The following is a 17,821-nucleotide window of genomic DNA, read 5'->3' as shown; positions in this document are numbered from 1 at the left end:
GAATTATGCCCATAGGTTCTCTGAACTAAAAGTTGATCATATGCCACTGTTTCATTATCAAAATATATTTATTGATTTTTACTATAAAGAATTTAGCATAAGATATAATAATATGTATTATATTATTTGGCAGATATTCTCTCCTATATAAATGAAAAACCGAATCTCCACCCCAAAGTTCGCTCATTCAGCATTCTAAGGAAGGGCATACTTTGTACAGAACTCAGTTTGCCAGATTCCTCAGGAAGTTGCTGCTGTTGATGTTTAGTCACTAAGTTGTGTCCGATTCTTTTGCTGCCCCATGGCCTGCAGTCTGCCAGGTTGCCATTTCCTTCTCCAGGGTGATCTTCCCGAGCCAAGGGTTGAACGCGTGTTTCCTGCATTGGCAGGCAGATTCTTTACCATTGAGCCACCAGGGGAGCCCAGAGGAAGTATTTACAGTCAAAAGTAGACAATGTCTGAAGGTCTTCTGCCTCTTTCATTGTCTGGGTGGGCCAGTTTATAATAGTGCCTTTTAAATGCTATGGATTAAATCATTTATTTAGTGCTCATGACACAGATCCTATATTGACTTGAAATGATTTGACAGATTCAAACCACAGACAGCTCTGCACTTTGGAGGGGGAAGAGATGGGGAGGGAGTCTCATCCTTTAGCTACAGACATTCCTGCATTTTATTTCCCCGTGAAAGTGGGAGGAATATGTTTAGGAAAGAATTCGTCAGACTCCTAAGTTTTGGTAACAGGACACAAACTGTTTTCTACACTTCTAAAGCCTGTATCATATTGGTCTAACTTTATAAATGAAGCTGGAGAATACTGGCACCTGAAGCAACTCTGATGGGCTTCAGAAAATTCATCTTCCAGTACCTGCCAACAGGGTATCTGAAACAACTAGTTTTGAAAGCTGCTGTCACGGGTGCTTGTTTGCTTGCTGTCTTCCAACCTATACCGAGAAAACGAAAGTTTTCCAAACTCTGCTATCTGTAGTGTTAGTGTTTGTTGAGGAAGTGTTAGTTGCTCAGCTGTGTCCGCCTGTTTGAGACCCCATGGACTGTAGTGCGCCACACTCCTCTGTCCATGGGATTCTCCAGGCAAGAATACTGAAATGGGTAGCCATTTCCTTCTCCTGGGGATATTTCCCATCCAGGGATCAAACCCAGGTCTCCCGCATTGCAGACAGATTCTTTACCATCTGAGCCACCAGGGAAGCCCCAACTTGAGGGAAGGTCTCATCATTAAATAAATTGGGGAAAAACTGGGTTAAACAAAATTATTTAGCTCTATTTTCTATCAAACTTCTAAGTCTCTTTAATAGGCTAGTATAATTTTGAATCTATGAAAGAACAGAGTTACAGTTTATTGCATTTTCCAAGACAATTTACCTTGAACTTATTTTTTATCAAATAACTATTAACATCGAGTATAATTATTTTTCTGAAGAACAAAGATTGGGAAACTCTCCAGAAATCAATATGTCTTGACACTACTAACCGCATTTCCTGAAGAAATTACTTCCCTGCATTATGATATAATATGATGCCCTTGCCTTTTATAGTCAGTAAGAGAAAGAGTTTTTAAAATAAGCTTTCTTTTTGCCATAACATAATTACAGCATGTATCACACCTTAGATAAACATTGATAGTGTTCATTCCTTCCAGAATTTGTTGCCAGCTACTGATTATATCTACAGGTTTCTATCTACAGGTTTTTTAATGGGCAATGAGACTAATAAACAATAAGAGCTTTCCCTACCTTTGAATGCTAGGAAGCTCAAACTCAAATAAATGCACCTAACCGTATAACATATTCTAGGTTGCTGAAAATTTTTCTTTTTAAATAATGTTTAATGTCTTTGTATTATAATTGGGTATCCTGATGCTTGGCTTATACAATTATAACTGGGTTAATAAATTCCACCCTAATAAATGCAGTGCAGAATATCAAGTGTGAAGATTTAATTCAGATAAATTGTACAGAATATCTTGTTCAGTATCTCAATCATGGTAAACACGGTAGCCATGATTATTATCTATGTTAATATCACTTTTGCCTTTCTCTTGTTAATGTTAATGGTAGAGAAGAGTAAAACATAAAAAGTAAAAGTTACCTTTCTTATTATTTCTCATCCTCACTCCCAAACCTCAATAGGAAACGTTTTTTTTTATTGTTTCAGTTTCCAAATTTCTGAAACTACCAAAATAAATGTTACCATTTCTTCATTTATCATTTTTAAACAGTGTTTGTTAATGTTGTCTATAAAAGAGGGAAATTTGCATGGTCCACTTCCTCCTCCTCTCATATTGGTAGTTCTTGTATTAGCTATATTTATGAAGTAGAAATAGTGTATTCTTCATCTTTGGTTTTTTAAAATAAACATTTTATTGTACACATACGAAGTGCAAGATGAAAAAGGGAACAGGTACATGAGTTTTCACAAAGTAAACACACCCATGTAACCACTGCCCAGATTAAGACACAGACCGGCACCAGTGTCCCGTAAATTTCCTTCTTGTCTCCACCATCTTGATTTCTATCCTCATTGCTTGATTTTGAGTGCTTTCAAACTTTTTAATAAATCAATCATATTTTTTTTGTGTTTAGTCTCTTTCACTCAAAATTACGCTAGTGAAATTCATCCACTTTATTGAATATATTAATAGCAGTAGTGCTGTATTTTTTATTATGTACAGAATGCCATTAAATATCATAATTTTTATCCATCAAGTGTTAAGGGATATCTGGGCCGTTTCCAGCTCTATACTAGTGTAATTACAGCTACAATAACCATTCTTGTGCAAATCTTTTGAATCATATGTATTATGCATTTTTGTTGGGTATTAAACTAGGAGTGGAATTGCTGGGTTAGATGATATATAAAAGTTATACCTCAGTAGACATTGCCAGTTTTCCAAAAGTGGTTGTGCCAACTTACACTTCCTTGAGAACTGCATGAAAGTTTCAATTGCCTCATGCAGGCCAACATTTGATAGTTCCAGTCTTTTTAATTGTGGGCTTTCCCCCCTTAATATGTCAACTTCACTTAATACCTTAAAATATATTCCACATAAACTGAGGAAATTAGCAGCCCTACACTTCCATTTTTCTTTCTTACACAAACCTCCAAGCCTATTAAGTATATAATTATCTTTATATTATAAAAGTTTAATTTACATTCTCTAACTATAACTTTATTTGTGCTTTCTTGTACAGCTAGACTATAAAAATTAAAAACCCAATAAATGACAATTACAAAATTATGATTATATAAATATTATTCACTAGCCAAATGAAATAATGTGATGAAATCCCTACAGCAGGGAATGCAGTTCTATGTTACTAAATCTGTGCTACTCAATGAATGGAGAATCTTCCAAGTATAAAAGTCAAGGTTATTCTTCAACAACTGTTGAAAATATGACACATTTTACTTTGCTTCATATTTGGGTTCTTAGTTTATTTGTCCAGCTTTTGTACTGTTCAGGGTTTCCAATTGCCTTTTATTTTCTTGCTGACAAAAGAAAAAGATGTGTGTGTTTGTGGGTGTGCATGCTCAGTTGCTGTCTTCGACTCTTTGCGACCCCATGGACTGCAGCCCACCAGGGTCTTCCGTCCATGGGATTCGCCAGGCAAGAACACTGGAGTGGGTTGCCATTTCCTTCTCCATATATACATACGTACACACACACACACACATATATATACACACACACATATATATACACATACCTATATATACTTCATCATTAATTTTATCCAATTTATGCATTAATAATTGTAAGAAATCCATTCTTTGGAAGATGTTATTCTTCAGGACCTCTGATTCTGGTGATACGTCCTAATTTGAATTGACTGCTCTCCACTACATAACTGCCATTCTAGGAAATGTTTCTACTGTACTCTTAAATTAGATGCACCGCTTTTCTACTTTTCCACTTTCCTCTTTCCTAGGTGTCCTCTCTCTGTCTCTCCATGTGTATATAAGTCACTTAGTCGTGTCTGACTCTTTGAGATCCCTCAAAGACTGTAGTCTGCCAGGTTTCTCCATCCATGGGATTTTCCAAGCAAGAGTACTGGAGTGGGTTGCCATTTCCTTCTCCAGGTAATCTTCTCGACCCAGGGATCGAACACGGGTCTCCCACATTGCAGGCAGACTCTTTACCATCTGAGCCACAAGGGAAGCTTGAGCCACAAGGTAAGCTTGAGTACCATGTGTATATGTGTGTGTGTGTGTGTGTGTGTGTGTGTGTGTATATACATACATATATTTATATACACACACATATATATATATACACACATATATTTATATATACACTCATAAATATATGTACATATTTTTTCTTTGCTTAACTATCTCAGCATGTTTTTTCTAAAAGGGCTCAGTAACTTTTTTCTAAAAGTACATGTAGGATATAAACCATCTGAGTCATTGTATGTCTAAATATGTCTTTATTTTATGCTCACCCTTGATTGACAGTTCTGGGCTTAAAAGCATACCTTTTCAGAACTTTGAAAACATTGAAAAAAATTTCTAGAATCTAGTGTTGATAAAAAGTCTGATACCAAGTTAATTCTCATTCCTTGAGAAACTTTTAGGATTTTTTCTTTTTCATAATGTCCTAGAATTTCAAGAGGATTTATTTATCCTGCTTAGAATTCCATGGATCCTTTCAATCTGAAAACATTCTTTTGTCTCAGGAATTTACATCAATCACATACGTTGTAGTTTCTTTCTCTCTTTGCTTTCCCAATGCCTTCTGCTGTGTCTTTTCAATTGATTTCTGGGTACCTACTTTTTTCAAACATCTGCCTTTACTTTGTCAATTTTTTCTATTAGTGAATATTTATTTTGGTGTCATATTTTTATATTCTAACAATTCTGCATATTTTTGGCCTCTGTATCATTACAGCTAGTCTTGTTTTATGTATGTAATATCTTCTTGAGTATTTCTGAGGTTAATGATTAGAATGTTTAAAAATGTATCCTTTGTTCTTGAATTACCTCTTCTTTCTTCCAGTTAGTTATCCCTCAAACATCAGTTGTTATTAGCTTACATTTCTTAATAGAGAACTAAGTTGAGAATACAAGTAGCTAGTGTGGAGAAGGCAATGGCACCCTACTCCAGTACTCTTGCCTGGAAAATCCCATGTACAGAGGAGGCTGGTGGGCTGCAGTCCATGGGGTCGCAAAGAGTCGGACACGACTCAGCGACTTCACTTTCACTTTTCCCTTTCATGCATTGGAGAAGGAAATGGCAACCCACTCCAGTTTTCTTGCCTGGAGAATCCCAGGGACGGGGAGCCTGGTGGGCTGCTGTCTATGGGGTCGCACAGAGTCGGACACGACTGAAGCGACTTAGCAGCAGCAGCAGCAGTGTGAGTTATATAGATACAGTTCTTCAGTCAACCTTTCCTTCCTCAGAATGACAGGATGTGAAAACCGTCAGGGTTTACCCAAAGGCCTTGGGCCAGGAACAGACAAAGAGGTAGTTAGGCATGCTATACCTGCATATTTCTCACTAAGTTAATGCCGAAATGGGGAGGGTTTTACACTGAGGGTCATCATCACTAAAGATTCATGAACATCTCAAAAGATTGGTTTTATAGTTTTAGATTTGGGAATGATATTAAATGGAGAGTGATTAAAGGGTAGCAGGGTTAATTAACCTTCCCAGGTGCTTCATCCTTCAACAAAAAGATCACATTATTTTCTATCCCCTTCTTCTTGATCTCCCAAATCAACACTAATCTGGAGCGTATCTGTGCCTCCACTACCAGGAAGCATACCTTCTCTTCCATTTTTCTTGTATTTGTTCTGGATTATAATTTCTGCTTTGGTTTATCTACTTTCCATCTTTCAGAAACTTCTGAGAATCTCTGGCCCCTTGATATCCATTGCGTCCATTTTTAGAACCGTCCTTTTTGCTTTCATGTTGACATCTGGGATACAGCTGAGGGAAAGCTTTTGGTTGGTGTGATTTGAGTCTCCAATCCTTATACAGAGTTTAACATTTTGGAGACATATATCTAAAACAAATAAATATCATCAACATAAAAATATCATTAGGAATTAATATTCTTGAAAACTGTCTTGATTCTGAGACTTTATAACTGAGTCTTCAACAGTTTATGGACCAAATTTACCAACAAAGTATTTAAATACAAAGGCAATAAATGAGCTCACTTTTGATCTGTATGAGGTCACCTTGCTTTATAGAATAGGAAAGATTCAATTAAATCAGAAACTCTGTGGGGTCCTAGATATTCCCCAGACTGAATTCGGTTGGGTTTTCTGTCATGCAGAATTTAACAACAGTTTGTCCTTCAGCCTCCAGCTTCCAGGTGCTGTTCCTGGCATCCTGCCAGAAACTTCCTCCAGCTTGCTGGGAGTAGGCTTCCAGAGGAGGAGGGGAAGGAGGAGGGTGCGGAACACCCCTCTGGTTAGGAGGGAAACTGGAAAATCAGCAGGTGTTAGAGGATGCTGAAAGCTCCTTGGAGTGGTCCTATGGCTTACTTCTTCATGTGATATGAAAACTTGAAAAAATATTTTCAAAAATCAAAGAAGGGGAAAGAATTATCTGAAACATGCCAAGTCCAAAATGAACATGTGAGATTGGTTAATCCCAGATACCTTTAGAAATTAACAGTATGCCTTCAACAGGGCATTTTATTTGCACCAAATACTCTGTACTTGCTGGGGATATAATGACAAGTAAAGTATATATACTAATTTCAAGGAATTCACAGTCTGATGGTTGTATTCACAGATAATTACAATCCCATTTGCAAAGTATAAGGAAAGATATCTATAGATGTTTTATGAATACATAGAGTAGAGGTTCCTATCAGTTGTGTGTTGGTAAATGTTAAACAACTGGATTTCTGGGGCTTATGGGGAAGCTCTGATTTATTGCATTTGCCAATTTCCATGGTGTAAACACACCACAGCAAATTTTAAGCTATTAATGTGACAAAGGATGAGATGGTTGGACTCAATGGACATGAGTTTGAGCAAGCTCTGGGAGATGGTGAAGGACAGGAAAGCCTGGCATGCTGCAGTCCACAGGGTCACAAAGAGTCAGATATGATTGAGTGACTCAACAACCATGCGATGTCACTGACTATGGAATTGGGGAGAAATGTGCATACCATTATATAGCATTTCCACCATATTGATACACTAGAGCTTAAGAGTACAGATAATAAAATGCTGTAAAATAATAATTAGAAGTGACGAAATTTGAACTTTTTTTGTTTTGAATATATTTTACCTGTAAATTTTCATAAGATAATGTTTAATAATAGATGTGCTTAACAACTGGCTTGCAAAACTTGAAAATTTAATCAGTACAGTACAGTACTGGCTGTTTAGAGTCAGTACAAGCTGGCTTCACATGCAACTACCCCTAATTGGGGGCTGGGGCAACAGACTTCGGACAGAACACAAATGAGGGTGGAATCCTTTACCATTAGTGTGTCTACGCCAGAATCTAAAGGAGAAAGGTAACAGAGGGGAAGAAGGAGTAATGGGAAGAGCTGATGATGCCCAGAGACAGTCTGCTCCACAGAGTTAAAGCAGCACAACTTTAAAACCCTGATTTTTAACCATGCTCTTGTTAAATAATCACCTTCTGCTTGGTGGGGAGGGGAGGATAGCGGAGGGGAGGGGAGGAATTAGCTCCCTATCTGGACATCCCTTCTAATAGCTTATGCTAATGTGGACCACCGAGACAGCGGGGGCGGGGGGGTGCACGTGACCAGTGGTCCACTAAACAAAATGATTCAGTGGAAATCCTAAATTGGCAGTGGTGCTCAGCTTGGAGCTAGCGGACCAAGACCTATTGAGGCTGTATGGTGTTCTGGGGAATGTGACTGATACAGGAGGCTACAAGTAGTTGAGTCAATTGTCATTTTTAAACTGTATCTTAAAAGCTCTTAACAAACTGTGTACACTCAACTGTTCTCACCCATATATCAGGCTTCTTTTGATTCCAAGTGACTGAAAAAAAACCTGGCTGTAATTAGCTCAGGTATTGGGGGAAATTATTGGCTAGTATAATGTAAGAAGGGGCTTCCCTGGTGGCTCAGTGGTAAAGAATATGCCTGCCAATGTAGGAGACGCAGGGTGGATCTCTGGGTCAGGAAGATCCTCTGGAGAAGGAAATGGCAATCCACTCCAGTATTCTGGCCTGGAAAAACTCCATGGACAGAAGAGCCTGGCGGGCTGCAGTCCATAGGGTCACAACTTAGTGACTAAACAACAATGTAAGGGAAGAAGTCTAGGGTAGAGCTCAGACCTTACTTAAGGCAGTTCTTGAGTAGAGAGGCTCAGGTGATGACGCTGGGACCTGGTATCTCTTTCTTTTTGGCTCCACTTCCATTTCAGATAGGCTCTGCCTTCAAAATCACAGGAATGGAAATCTGCTCAGTATCTCCCTCCCAGCAGCTGAACAAAACCCCAGGTTTGTCTTTGGTGAAAGCATGTTTGATTCCCGAGGACCAGCATGATGTCCCTATGGAGCTGCCTAAATGGTTAGGCTGGTGGCTCCCAAATCACCTGCACAGTAGGGTCACCTGGGGAATCTTGAAAAATTCCTAAGCAGAGACCACATCTCCAGTCAATTAAATCACACGCTCTGGGGTTGATGCAGGTGTCATTATTTTTTAAGCTCCCAGGTGATTCCAAGGCAGAGACAAATTCAGAAACCCCTGAACTGGGAGCTCATAAGAACATTAATTTTTCAAATCCCCTTCTAATTTATTAAGAAAGTCGAGTTAGGTTAATTTCCTTAGTGTCTACCTCAAAAGCTTTCTTCCCGTGCTGCACTATCTCTATGACAGAGGCATTCATTCCTCTCGCTGGCCCAGTCTGGGGCCTCCATCTGTATCCTCCACCTGCGTGTGGCTCTCACTCCCTCCTCTCAACTTGCCTTGCCTTGCTCTGGAATCCTCTCTCCTCTGATCTGCATCTTCAAGTTTCACCTCTCTCCTGGCTCTTTCCTTTAAAATAAAAAAAAAACGTTCACATCTCCATCTCATCATACCCTTCCGTATTCCCTATGGCCTCAGCTTCCACTACCAGAGACTGCTGCCCAGCTGCAGCCTAGCTTTCACTGTGCCCCTTTGAAGAGTGGCGGGTACTCACAGTCTTTGAGGGTGCCTGAAACCCTTATAATCCAGTGCGGACTTCATTACTCTGCTGAAATTGTTCGCTCAAAGGTCAGCAACCACCCACTTACAAAGCTGAATGGCTGTTCATCTGTTACTCTCTTTCTCAACAAACGCTGCTCTCTCTCCCCCTGTTTGAAATATTATCCTTGCTTTGCTTTTTGGATGTTATGGCACATAAATGCTGCTTTCCTCACTGTTTTACTTTCTGCCTTTGAGAACATATATGGGGGATGTATTCCAAACACATTTCTGCCACCTTTGTTAGCTTTAAAATGCCTTTGAGAACAAATGTGGGGTATATGGATCCTAAACAGTTTCTCAGGAGATATGTGTCAGGAGATTTTAAAGTGAAAATATACTAAGGCAACAATTTAGAATACAAGAGAAATTCTTTTTTTTCCCACCATCTCTAATTCCTCTTTCATTTTTTAATTGAAGTATAGCTGATTTACAAAGTTGTGTTAGTTTCAAGCATACAGCAAAGTGATTCAGTTATACATAAATAAACATCTTTTTTCCAGATTCTTTTTCCTTATAGGTTTTTATGAAATATTGTGTATAGTTCCCTGTGCTATATAGTAGGTCCTTGTTGGTTATCTATTTTACATATAATACTATGTATATGTTATTACTCAATTCCTAACATATTCCTCCCTCCTCTTCCCCTTTGGTAACCATAAGTTTATTTCCTATGTCTGTGGGTCTATTTTTGTTTTGCATATAATTTCATTTGTGTCATTTGATTCCACATTCACACTTCTAGGCATATATTTAGTGAAAAATATAATTCAAAAAGATACATGCACCCTAATGTACACTGCAGTGCTTCCCTGGTGGCTCAGAGGTTAAAGCGTCTGCCTGCAAGGCGAGAGACCCGGGTTCAATCCCTGGGTTGGGAAGATCCCCTGGAGAAGGAAATGGCAACCCACTCCAGTATTCTTGCCTGGAGAATCCCATGGACGGAGGAGCCTGGTAGGTTACAGTCCACGGGGTCTCAAAGAGTCGGACACGACTGAGCGACTTCAAGACAAGGAAGCCACCTAAATATCCATCAACAGATGAATGGATAAAGAAGACGTGGTATATTCATTGTATACAATGGACTATTAGCCATAAAAAAATGAAATAATGTCATTTGCAACAGCACAGATAGATTAAGAGATTATCATACTAAGTGAGGTAAGCCAGACAGAGAAAGACAAATATATATCATTTATATGTGGAATCTAAAAAATTGGAAAAATGGTACAAAAACATTCTTTAAAGATACCTATTACCATCATTCGTTAGAGTGAGTCAATAATATTTTCTTATGGAAATGGTGTGCTAATATGCACAAGTGGGTAGAATATTCAGAAGTAAATGTTGGCAAAAATATGTGTTCATAGACAGTATATCTTAAACTCTTATTAAAAAGCACATAGAACAGAATAAATTATAAATTAACTTGCCATGCACCCCCCTATTATAACACTGGCAACATATTTTAAGTGACAATATTAGGTTTTACTTTTCCTCCTAATTCATCTTCGCTTTGAAAATTAGGTAGAAAATTTACTCCGTATGAATTTCAGTTACTGTGCTTTCCTTCATATGTTCAGCTATTAGTAACCTAGTTTGAATTATTAATAAGAATTAATAATAGTAATTAATATAACAAATCTTTCTCATTTTCTAATAGCCAGAGAAGCTTTGTCTGAATTTAGGTGGTCACCATTGACTTGAGAAATACGAGACCATTCTGTTTCAACTGCTTTTGTAATGGCAAGGTCAAAGTTTCTCTGCGTTTGGAAAGTGAAGTAACATCCTTCAAGAAGCTAAATGTGCATGGCTTTTTTTGAGATATATGAGGTATTGAAACTTTAATAAAGTAATTGCCAAAGAAATTTTGCAACCATATATTTTCTTCTGTAGGTTTAATAAGGCAAAGATGATTAATTTTTAGGTGAACATATAATTCTCGTGTATATGAGCATAATAATGCCAAGAAACTAAATAAAAGAGACGAAAAGAAGAATCTAAACATTGACTTCTCCCTTATATTCCTAGAAATTTTCAGAATACATATTTGCCTTTTCTCAAATAAACTAAATTATGTTTTCTGCAAGAAAAAAGTGAATTTACTAAGACAAAATTTCAAAATCAATTAGCAGTAGAAAATTAAACAATTTTCTTATGGCTAACATATGACTTTTAATTTATAGATGAGGAAACAGATTCACTGAGGAGGTTCAGTTCTTTTTTTTTTTTTCCTGCCACACAGACAAAAAATAGAAGAGCTGGATCAGGGTCACAGGTCTTCCCACTTCCAAGTCAACTCTATTGTCCCTATATTGAATGTTGAGGGATTAGTGGTGTGTTACCTTGGTTGATTTTCTGTTAATATTTTAGGTGACTAGGTATATGGCTCCCATCTCCTCCTACATTAGAAAAAGAGGGGCCAAGAAAAAATATTGGGTCTCATTTTCTCAAAGTGAGAATGTCTATTCTAAATTGGATTTCCTTTCCCCAGTAATGAACCAATTTTTCCTTCCTGAACACACATGATCATATCAGAAGGGTCTGGACTTCTTCTTCTTCACAGGAGGTTATATGATGACCAGTTACTCCATCATAAGGATGGGTGACTCCTGGAAGGAGAAAAAGAATTTCTAGTATGCAATTTTCATCTGGAAAGTGGGAAAGAAATAAACCTGCAACTATGATAAGTCTAGCCAGTTTTACAAAAGAAAAGATTCAGACCATGAGGAATAAGACGATCCAAGCAGCTGTTCCATGTAAACTCCCTCAGAGCACTGGTGGAAGAATTGTCCTATTCAACTGGGGTCTCCCCACTTGTGAGAGAAATATGCCCTGTGCCCTAGCAACAGATGACAATTCAACAAAATGAGGCAATCTGATTTTGTGCAACAACTTTGAAGGGCATGGAACTTTTAAAAATGTATAGGCTGGAATGATGAATGAGCAAACCAGCTTTGATGATATGAAATTAAGAGATAGAGGCCAAGGAGAAAAGATACATTTTCAGGTGAGATGTGAAAAGGGATGGAAAGTTAATGAGGTAGAGAGAGAGACAGTCAAGCTGTTCCAGATGGCAGGATCTGACAGAGGAGGCCAGTGCGGGTTAGCAGGAGAAATGAGGATGGGGAGATGGGAGAAATAAGGTTCAGGAGAGAGAGCATTCTTAACCCAGATGATAATCAATTCTGAATCATATCATAGAGTGGATAAGGAGCCATCAGAGGAGAATGCTGGAGGAGCTGGGAGATGAGACACAGACAGATGGCAAAGTGCAGAGGGACCTGAGCAGAAAATTTGCAGACATCAAAAGAAGAGCAATCACACTCAGAACAATGACACTGAAGTCAATGGCTGATACAGAATCTTTAGATTAAAAGAATATTGCAGAAGGGAGCACAGGAAATATTTTTCCTCTTCCATTAAAACCAAAAATAATTCGATGTATTGTTGAAGTTGATGGAGATTACACATAGAAGATGAATTTCTGAACAGAGAAAGTTTTAAACACTGGATGAGTGTCGAAGAGTTTAAAAAGACTCAGAGGTCACATGAATAGTCCTCTGAAAGATTACCAGACAGGGTGAGATTGTTCATCTTGGAGAGAATTAAGAAGATTGCTGGCTGTCTAAGATGGTTTCACTTCCCTCAGGAGACAAGTCCTAGATGAATGTCTGACCTTCCCTTTCAAGCACGATGATTCCATGACTGGAGGAAGTATAAGGAGCAAAGACTGAGAGGAAGAGCCTTTAAATTCTGTTTGGTGCCAGTGGATCAAGTCAGGCCCAGGAGCGCTCAGGCAGGAGAAGAGATGAAAGGCTACTGGGTTGGGGCAGAAATCAAGAAGGAGAGAGAAAGTGTGCACAGCAGGGGGCAGTGGGGTGCCAGCCACAAGCTCAGACACCCCATTGGGACTCAGGCCAATGGAGCTGCCTGGAGCAAGCTGATGGCAAAGGGACAGGGAAAGTTCACTTTATTCTAGGCCATATGCATGTCTGGGACGAGAGAGGAAGAGGAGGCAAGTAGAACATAAAATGACACTCAGGCCAGCTATGGTGAATGATCTTGACATCTACACTAAAGGGAAGGCAGAGATTTTGGGACATGAGACCTGAGCCAGGAGAGAGAAGATGAGGACATAAAGTGAATGGAGACCGAAAACGAAAGGTGACCAGAGCCAGATGTTCCCTGTGGAGCATCAGTAAACATGTGTTGGCTGATGTTGACTTTAGCAGACAGAAGAAAACATGTGAAGAAAAATGCCATTGCCTGTGGAGCACTGAAGCTCTGATCTCCGAACTAAAAACAGTGCCACCTCAGAAAGAAACAGGGTCACAGCAGTCATCGCTACAGAAAATGGTTCTTTGCCTAAAGAAAGTGAAAAAGTGACAGTGTTAGTCACTCAGTCATGTCTGACTCTTTGTGAGCCCATGGACTGTAGCCCAGCCAGGCTCCTCTGTCCATGGGATTCTCTAGGCAAGAACCCTGGGGTGGGTAGTCATTCCCTTCTCCAGGGGATCCTCCTGACCCAGGGGTTGAACCTGGGTTGCCTGCATTGCAGGCAGATTCTTTACCATCTGAGGCACCAGGGAAGCCCTAGGAGGCCAACCCATTTCAAGGAGAAGGAAAGGATACAGTCATGACCTGAGAAAAAGAATAAAGGTTGCAGAAGCTGTGCAAATATATTCCCTTCTCCAAGAACACGTTCACTTCTCTTCTCTTAAGGTACTGTATGTAGCCCCTGGCAAAGAAAGCAGGAGTCACAAAGGTAAGCAGTTGTGAAGATAGGTGCCAAGAAGCCTGGATCTACTTGCCTGAGAAAAGTCCTTTGTCAGATGTGGCTGGAAAGCTGAGAAAATGTTATTTTTGGATTTGGCTCCAAGGCTGAGTAATCAGTAGGCAGTCTCAGTGTGGAGGGAAAACAGAGGCAGAAGACAGCATCTCTTCTCTAGATTTCGATATTAGACATAAAAGAACACTTTGGACAGTTTTAGTCTCTTCATGATCCAAAGTTCCTATCTTAATGGCAGGGGCAGGCTTTTGAAAAAAGATTATTTTCTTGTTCTTTTATTTTTATTATTTTTTTAAATGTTCCTGCTCTTGAGCTACCTTAGGAGGAGGCCCATAAGGCAAACAAAGCAAAACAGTCACCTGAAGTCTTAATAAGAAAACAGACTCAATTCCCAAGTCTGAAAAGTACTAAGTTCACCTAAAGTAAGTTGTGCCATAAACCTGTGGGTCATGCTTCTATGCAGGATGATCAAAGGATTTGCCTGTAAATGTATATTTTATAGAAAATCATTTCACAGAAAAGAATAATCTATTTATTGTTAAAAATAAATTGATTTAAAAATGCTTTCTACCCTTATAAAGTGGCCCAGCCCAGGATTTTAGTGCCCAAAATGGCAGTGCCTGGCACACACGGTAGATACTCAATAGATACTTGTTTAATGGATAATAGATGGATGCCTGAAGAAATCTAGAACACAAGTAAAATATTAAGAATGTATGCATGTGTAGAAAATAGTGCCTTTAATTGCATCCTTTTTTCTTCAAGAAAATTTAAAAGATACTATAATTACCACATTGTTTTTTCTAGTGTGTGGCATCAACCACAAATAGCAAGGTAGTTTCAGAAACACAGAGCAAATCGTCACTGACCCACCTAGGAGCTGGGTGAGGTTCTAGTCACAAGGGGTTCAATAAAGAACTGAAAGCATTTGCCAAAAATTCACAGAAAATTTGAAAATCCTACCACTGTGAACTAGGCGAATCTGATTCCTTTTAACAGACAAGTTGCAAGGCAAAGGGTAAATATCTGGAGGAGGTGGATTAGGTGCAACCTTCAGTGGGTATAAAGAAATATGTGTGTTTGGGGGTTGAGGGTGAGGGTGTGGGAGCTGTGTGGGGAGACAAGGCAGGAAAGAAACATCATTCAATATATATCCACACGCTACTCCTGCCTCCACCCCCAAAAAACAAAGAAGGGTCATTTAAGATTATAATTACATATAGTTCTTGGTTGCATTACTACAGCCTAAGAAAAATAGCAGGATAGGTAGGGACGGGTTGCTGGAACTCAATGCATCCATTTGGAACAACAGGTATCACTGATGGACTTGAACTTTGACAGGATGATAAGGAGATGATGAGGTAGGTGGTATGTTACTTGAACATCCAGGTAAATGCCCAAAGGATACAAATAACAGCAAATTGACTCCACATAGAGATTTTGTTTCACTCGTCAATTGGCAGTGTTCAGCCAAATGCCAAAAAGAAAACAGCAGACACAAAGATTTGGGGGGAAAAAAGGGAAATAGCAACTGCAAAGAAGTATCAATCCTTGCCTCATTTATCTAGATTTCTAGCAACTCTCTTAGTAAACATTTAAATCTCCTTTCATGAATGGAGATCAATGCTTCTGTAAGACATAGGAAACTGGACAAAGTTTAAAAATATTTGTAAGCACTAAAAATTGCTTAGGTTCATCCTGGTATATAGGATTTGTAAAAGAATCTCCAATATACATGAATAGAAAATACCAATTGTTTCATGATTATAATGTAATGAAGGCATCAACTTCTCAACATCAAGATGAGTAAATGCTGAAATCAGCCAAGAAAAGAACTTTTTAGAATAAGAGAGCTTATTTTAGAATAAGAGAGCTTGGTCCTAGCCCAAACCATCATATAAAAGATAGTCTTTTAAGTTTTTCATAAACAGAAATGGCACATTTGTACCAAGTGCCTAAAGTCAGAACAGAATTTACTACCCCATGCTAACAGCCTAATTTAAAATGGATAGTCTTTCCTATATTTTCCCCAAAGTACCTTTTAAAGGACTTGCTCTGCTATCCAAACAACTTGCAAATGAATCCAGTAGTATTCATTCTCTTTCCTGGTATTGACTCAAGACCTATTTCTCACTATTTGCTTTGTGCTCATTCTTCTGCCAAATAAAATATTAATTGCATTTTTAGCTGCACTGCTGGTGATCAAAGAACTCTGATATGTCAAGCTAAACTGATAGAAATAGCATCCATTAACATATTTATAGGTTCAGAGTTCCTAGAGCATAATTACATCCATTAATTACTTGACAGTACTCTTATGTTACATGCTGAAAAAGAAAGGCATTTGCAGATACACACTTTTAATCAGTGAAGTTTTTTCAAATAATAAATTCTCTCTAAAGAAGATTCTATCTAAAGGAAATAAGGCAAAAAGGCTCACATCTCTATCTGTACCTAAGGCAAGATTTTTAAAATCAACATTCACTAAGTTTGCAAAAGAATTCACACAAAGTAAATGAGCTGACACAGAGAGAGTGATTTCAAATAAAAGCATATTTAAAATATTACGGAGAGATGAAATTAATATTTTAGAGTTCTAAGAAAGACAATCACAAGCCAGGAATTCTTGAAGAGAGGATACAAAGCAATGGTTTTTTACTTTCAAATAAACTTCTTCAAATAGCACATAGGATCAAAGTATTTTAAATTACCTACATTTCTGAACATGAAATTCTAAAAAAAAAAAAAAAAATAATAAAGCTGTCCTGGGAAAAGGCTCATGATATGTTGGAAATTAACAGAATAAACAATGATTCTGTGAATTCGCCAGCTGTGCGGGTCCTGAAGCTGCCAGCTGCATTTAGCACATGTGTCATGGAAAGGACAGTAACATACACGTGAATTCTCATGCCCAGTTAATCAGCATGCAAAATGACAGGTTCCCATGATAACTTCAGCACCGGACACAAACACATTTTCTTTTCAGCAATGAATGAAGTCACTATGAAAAAAACCCATATACACACACACGTACATACACCAGTTGGGTTCATGATTTCAGCATGAACACAATCAGGATCTAAGAACAGAAAGCAAAGCCCAGTCTACCTGTCAATGTCTGTCTATCTGTACATATTTCAGAGTTCTTTGTTGCCTGACAATCAATTGTAAAGGCAGTTATATTTGAAAGTAAAAATAAAAACAAAACCCATTAACCTGAGTTTATAAGCTACTGCAACGGACTTGAGGACTGAGTAGCAAGGAAATCACAGTACCTTTAGTAAGTCGCCTCAGAATTTGACAACGGCATTTAAAAGAGACAGCTATCATTCTTGCTCACTGCTTGCCGTGGAAAAGAGTACTCAGGGCTGTGCTCTGGTGGCTGCAGCAGCAGCATATGAATTCCTTGCGCACATACCAGGAGAAAGGTAGTCCCAGCGGGGAGTGACAAAGCTTAATTCCTCTTGGCTGATGCAGAGGTCCCCTACATGTCATCTGGCAAAGCTGTGTCATTCACAACTCCGAGCACCCCTGCCCGCCACAGCCTCCTCCCTCCTTGCACCATCACAATGGCTTAGAAAGTGAGGCTGTTTCGATAGCAACAAAGCACCAAATTATAGAAAGCAGGGACGACGCGGGGAGAGGAGCCATGCCATAAATCTAATACTCAACACTGAGCAATGCCTACAGTTTTAGGCAAAGGGCTCTGTTTTCCAGCCAGTTCATCCCCCAACTCCCTTCCCTTTCCGGCTCAGCATCAAGTCAGTGTGCTTAGGGGGTGTCATGTAACTGGAAAGGCAAGTAAAATGCTTGCACTCTTACTTTAGGGTGAAACGT

General features: G+C 38.8%; 1 protein-coding gene across 1 annotated transcript in view; it reads right to left on the bottom strand.

The window, feature by feature from the left end:
- Positions 1-17,571, bottom strand: part of GRIP1 (glutamate receptor interacting protein 1) — a 305,928-nt gene extending 288,357 nt beyond the window's left edge. Inside the window, exon 1 of the mRNA XM_061416574.1 lies at positions 17,260-17,571. Within this exon, the coding sequence (XP_061272558.1) occupies positions 17,260-17,314 (55 nt within the window). The 5' untranslated portion in view covers positions 17,315-17,571. The remainder of the gene's footprint in view (positions 1-17,259) is intronic.
- Positions 17,572-17,821: the final 250 nt, after the last annotated feature.

Source organism: Bos javanicus, chromosome 5 (genome assembly GCF_032452875.1).
Source record: "Bos javanicus breed banteng chromosome 5, ARS-OSU_banteng_1.0, whole genome shotgun sequence".
Classification (NCBI taxonomy): domain Eukaryota; kingdom Metazoa; phylum Chordata; class Mammalia; order Artiodactyla; family Bovidae; genus Bos; species Bos javanicus.
Note: the sequence above shows the minus strand (reverse complement) of the source record. Positions and strands in the feature narration are given on the sequence as shown.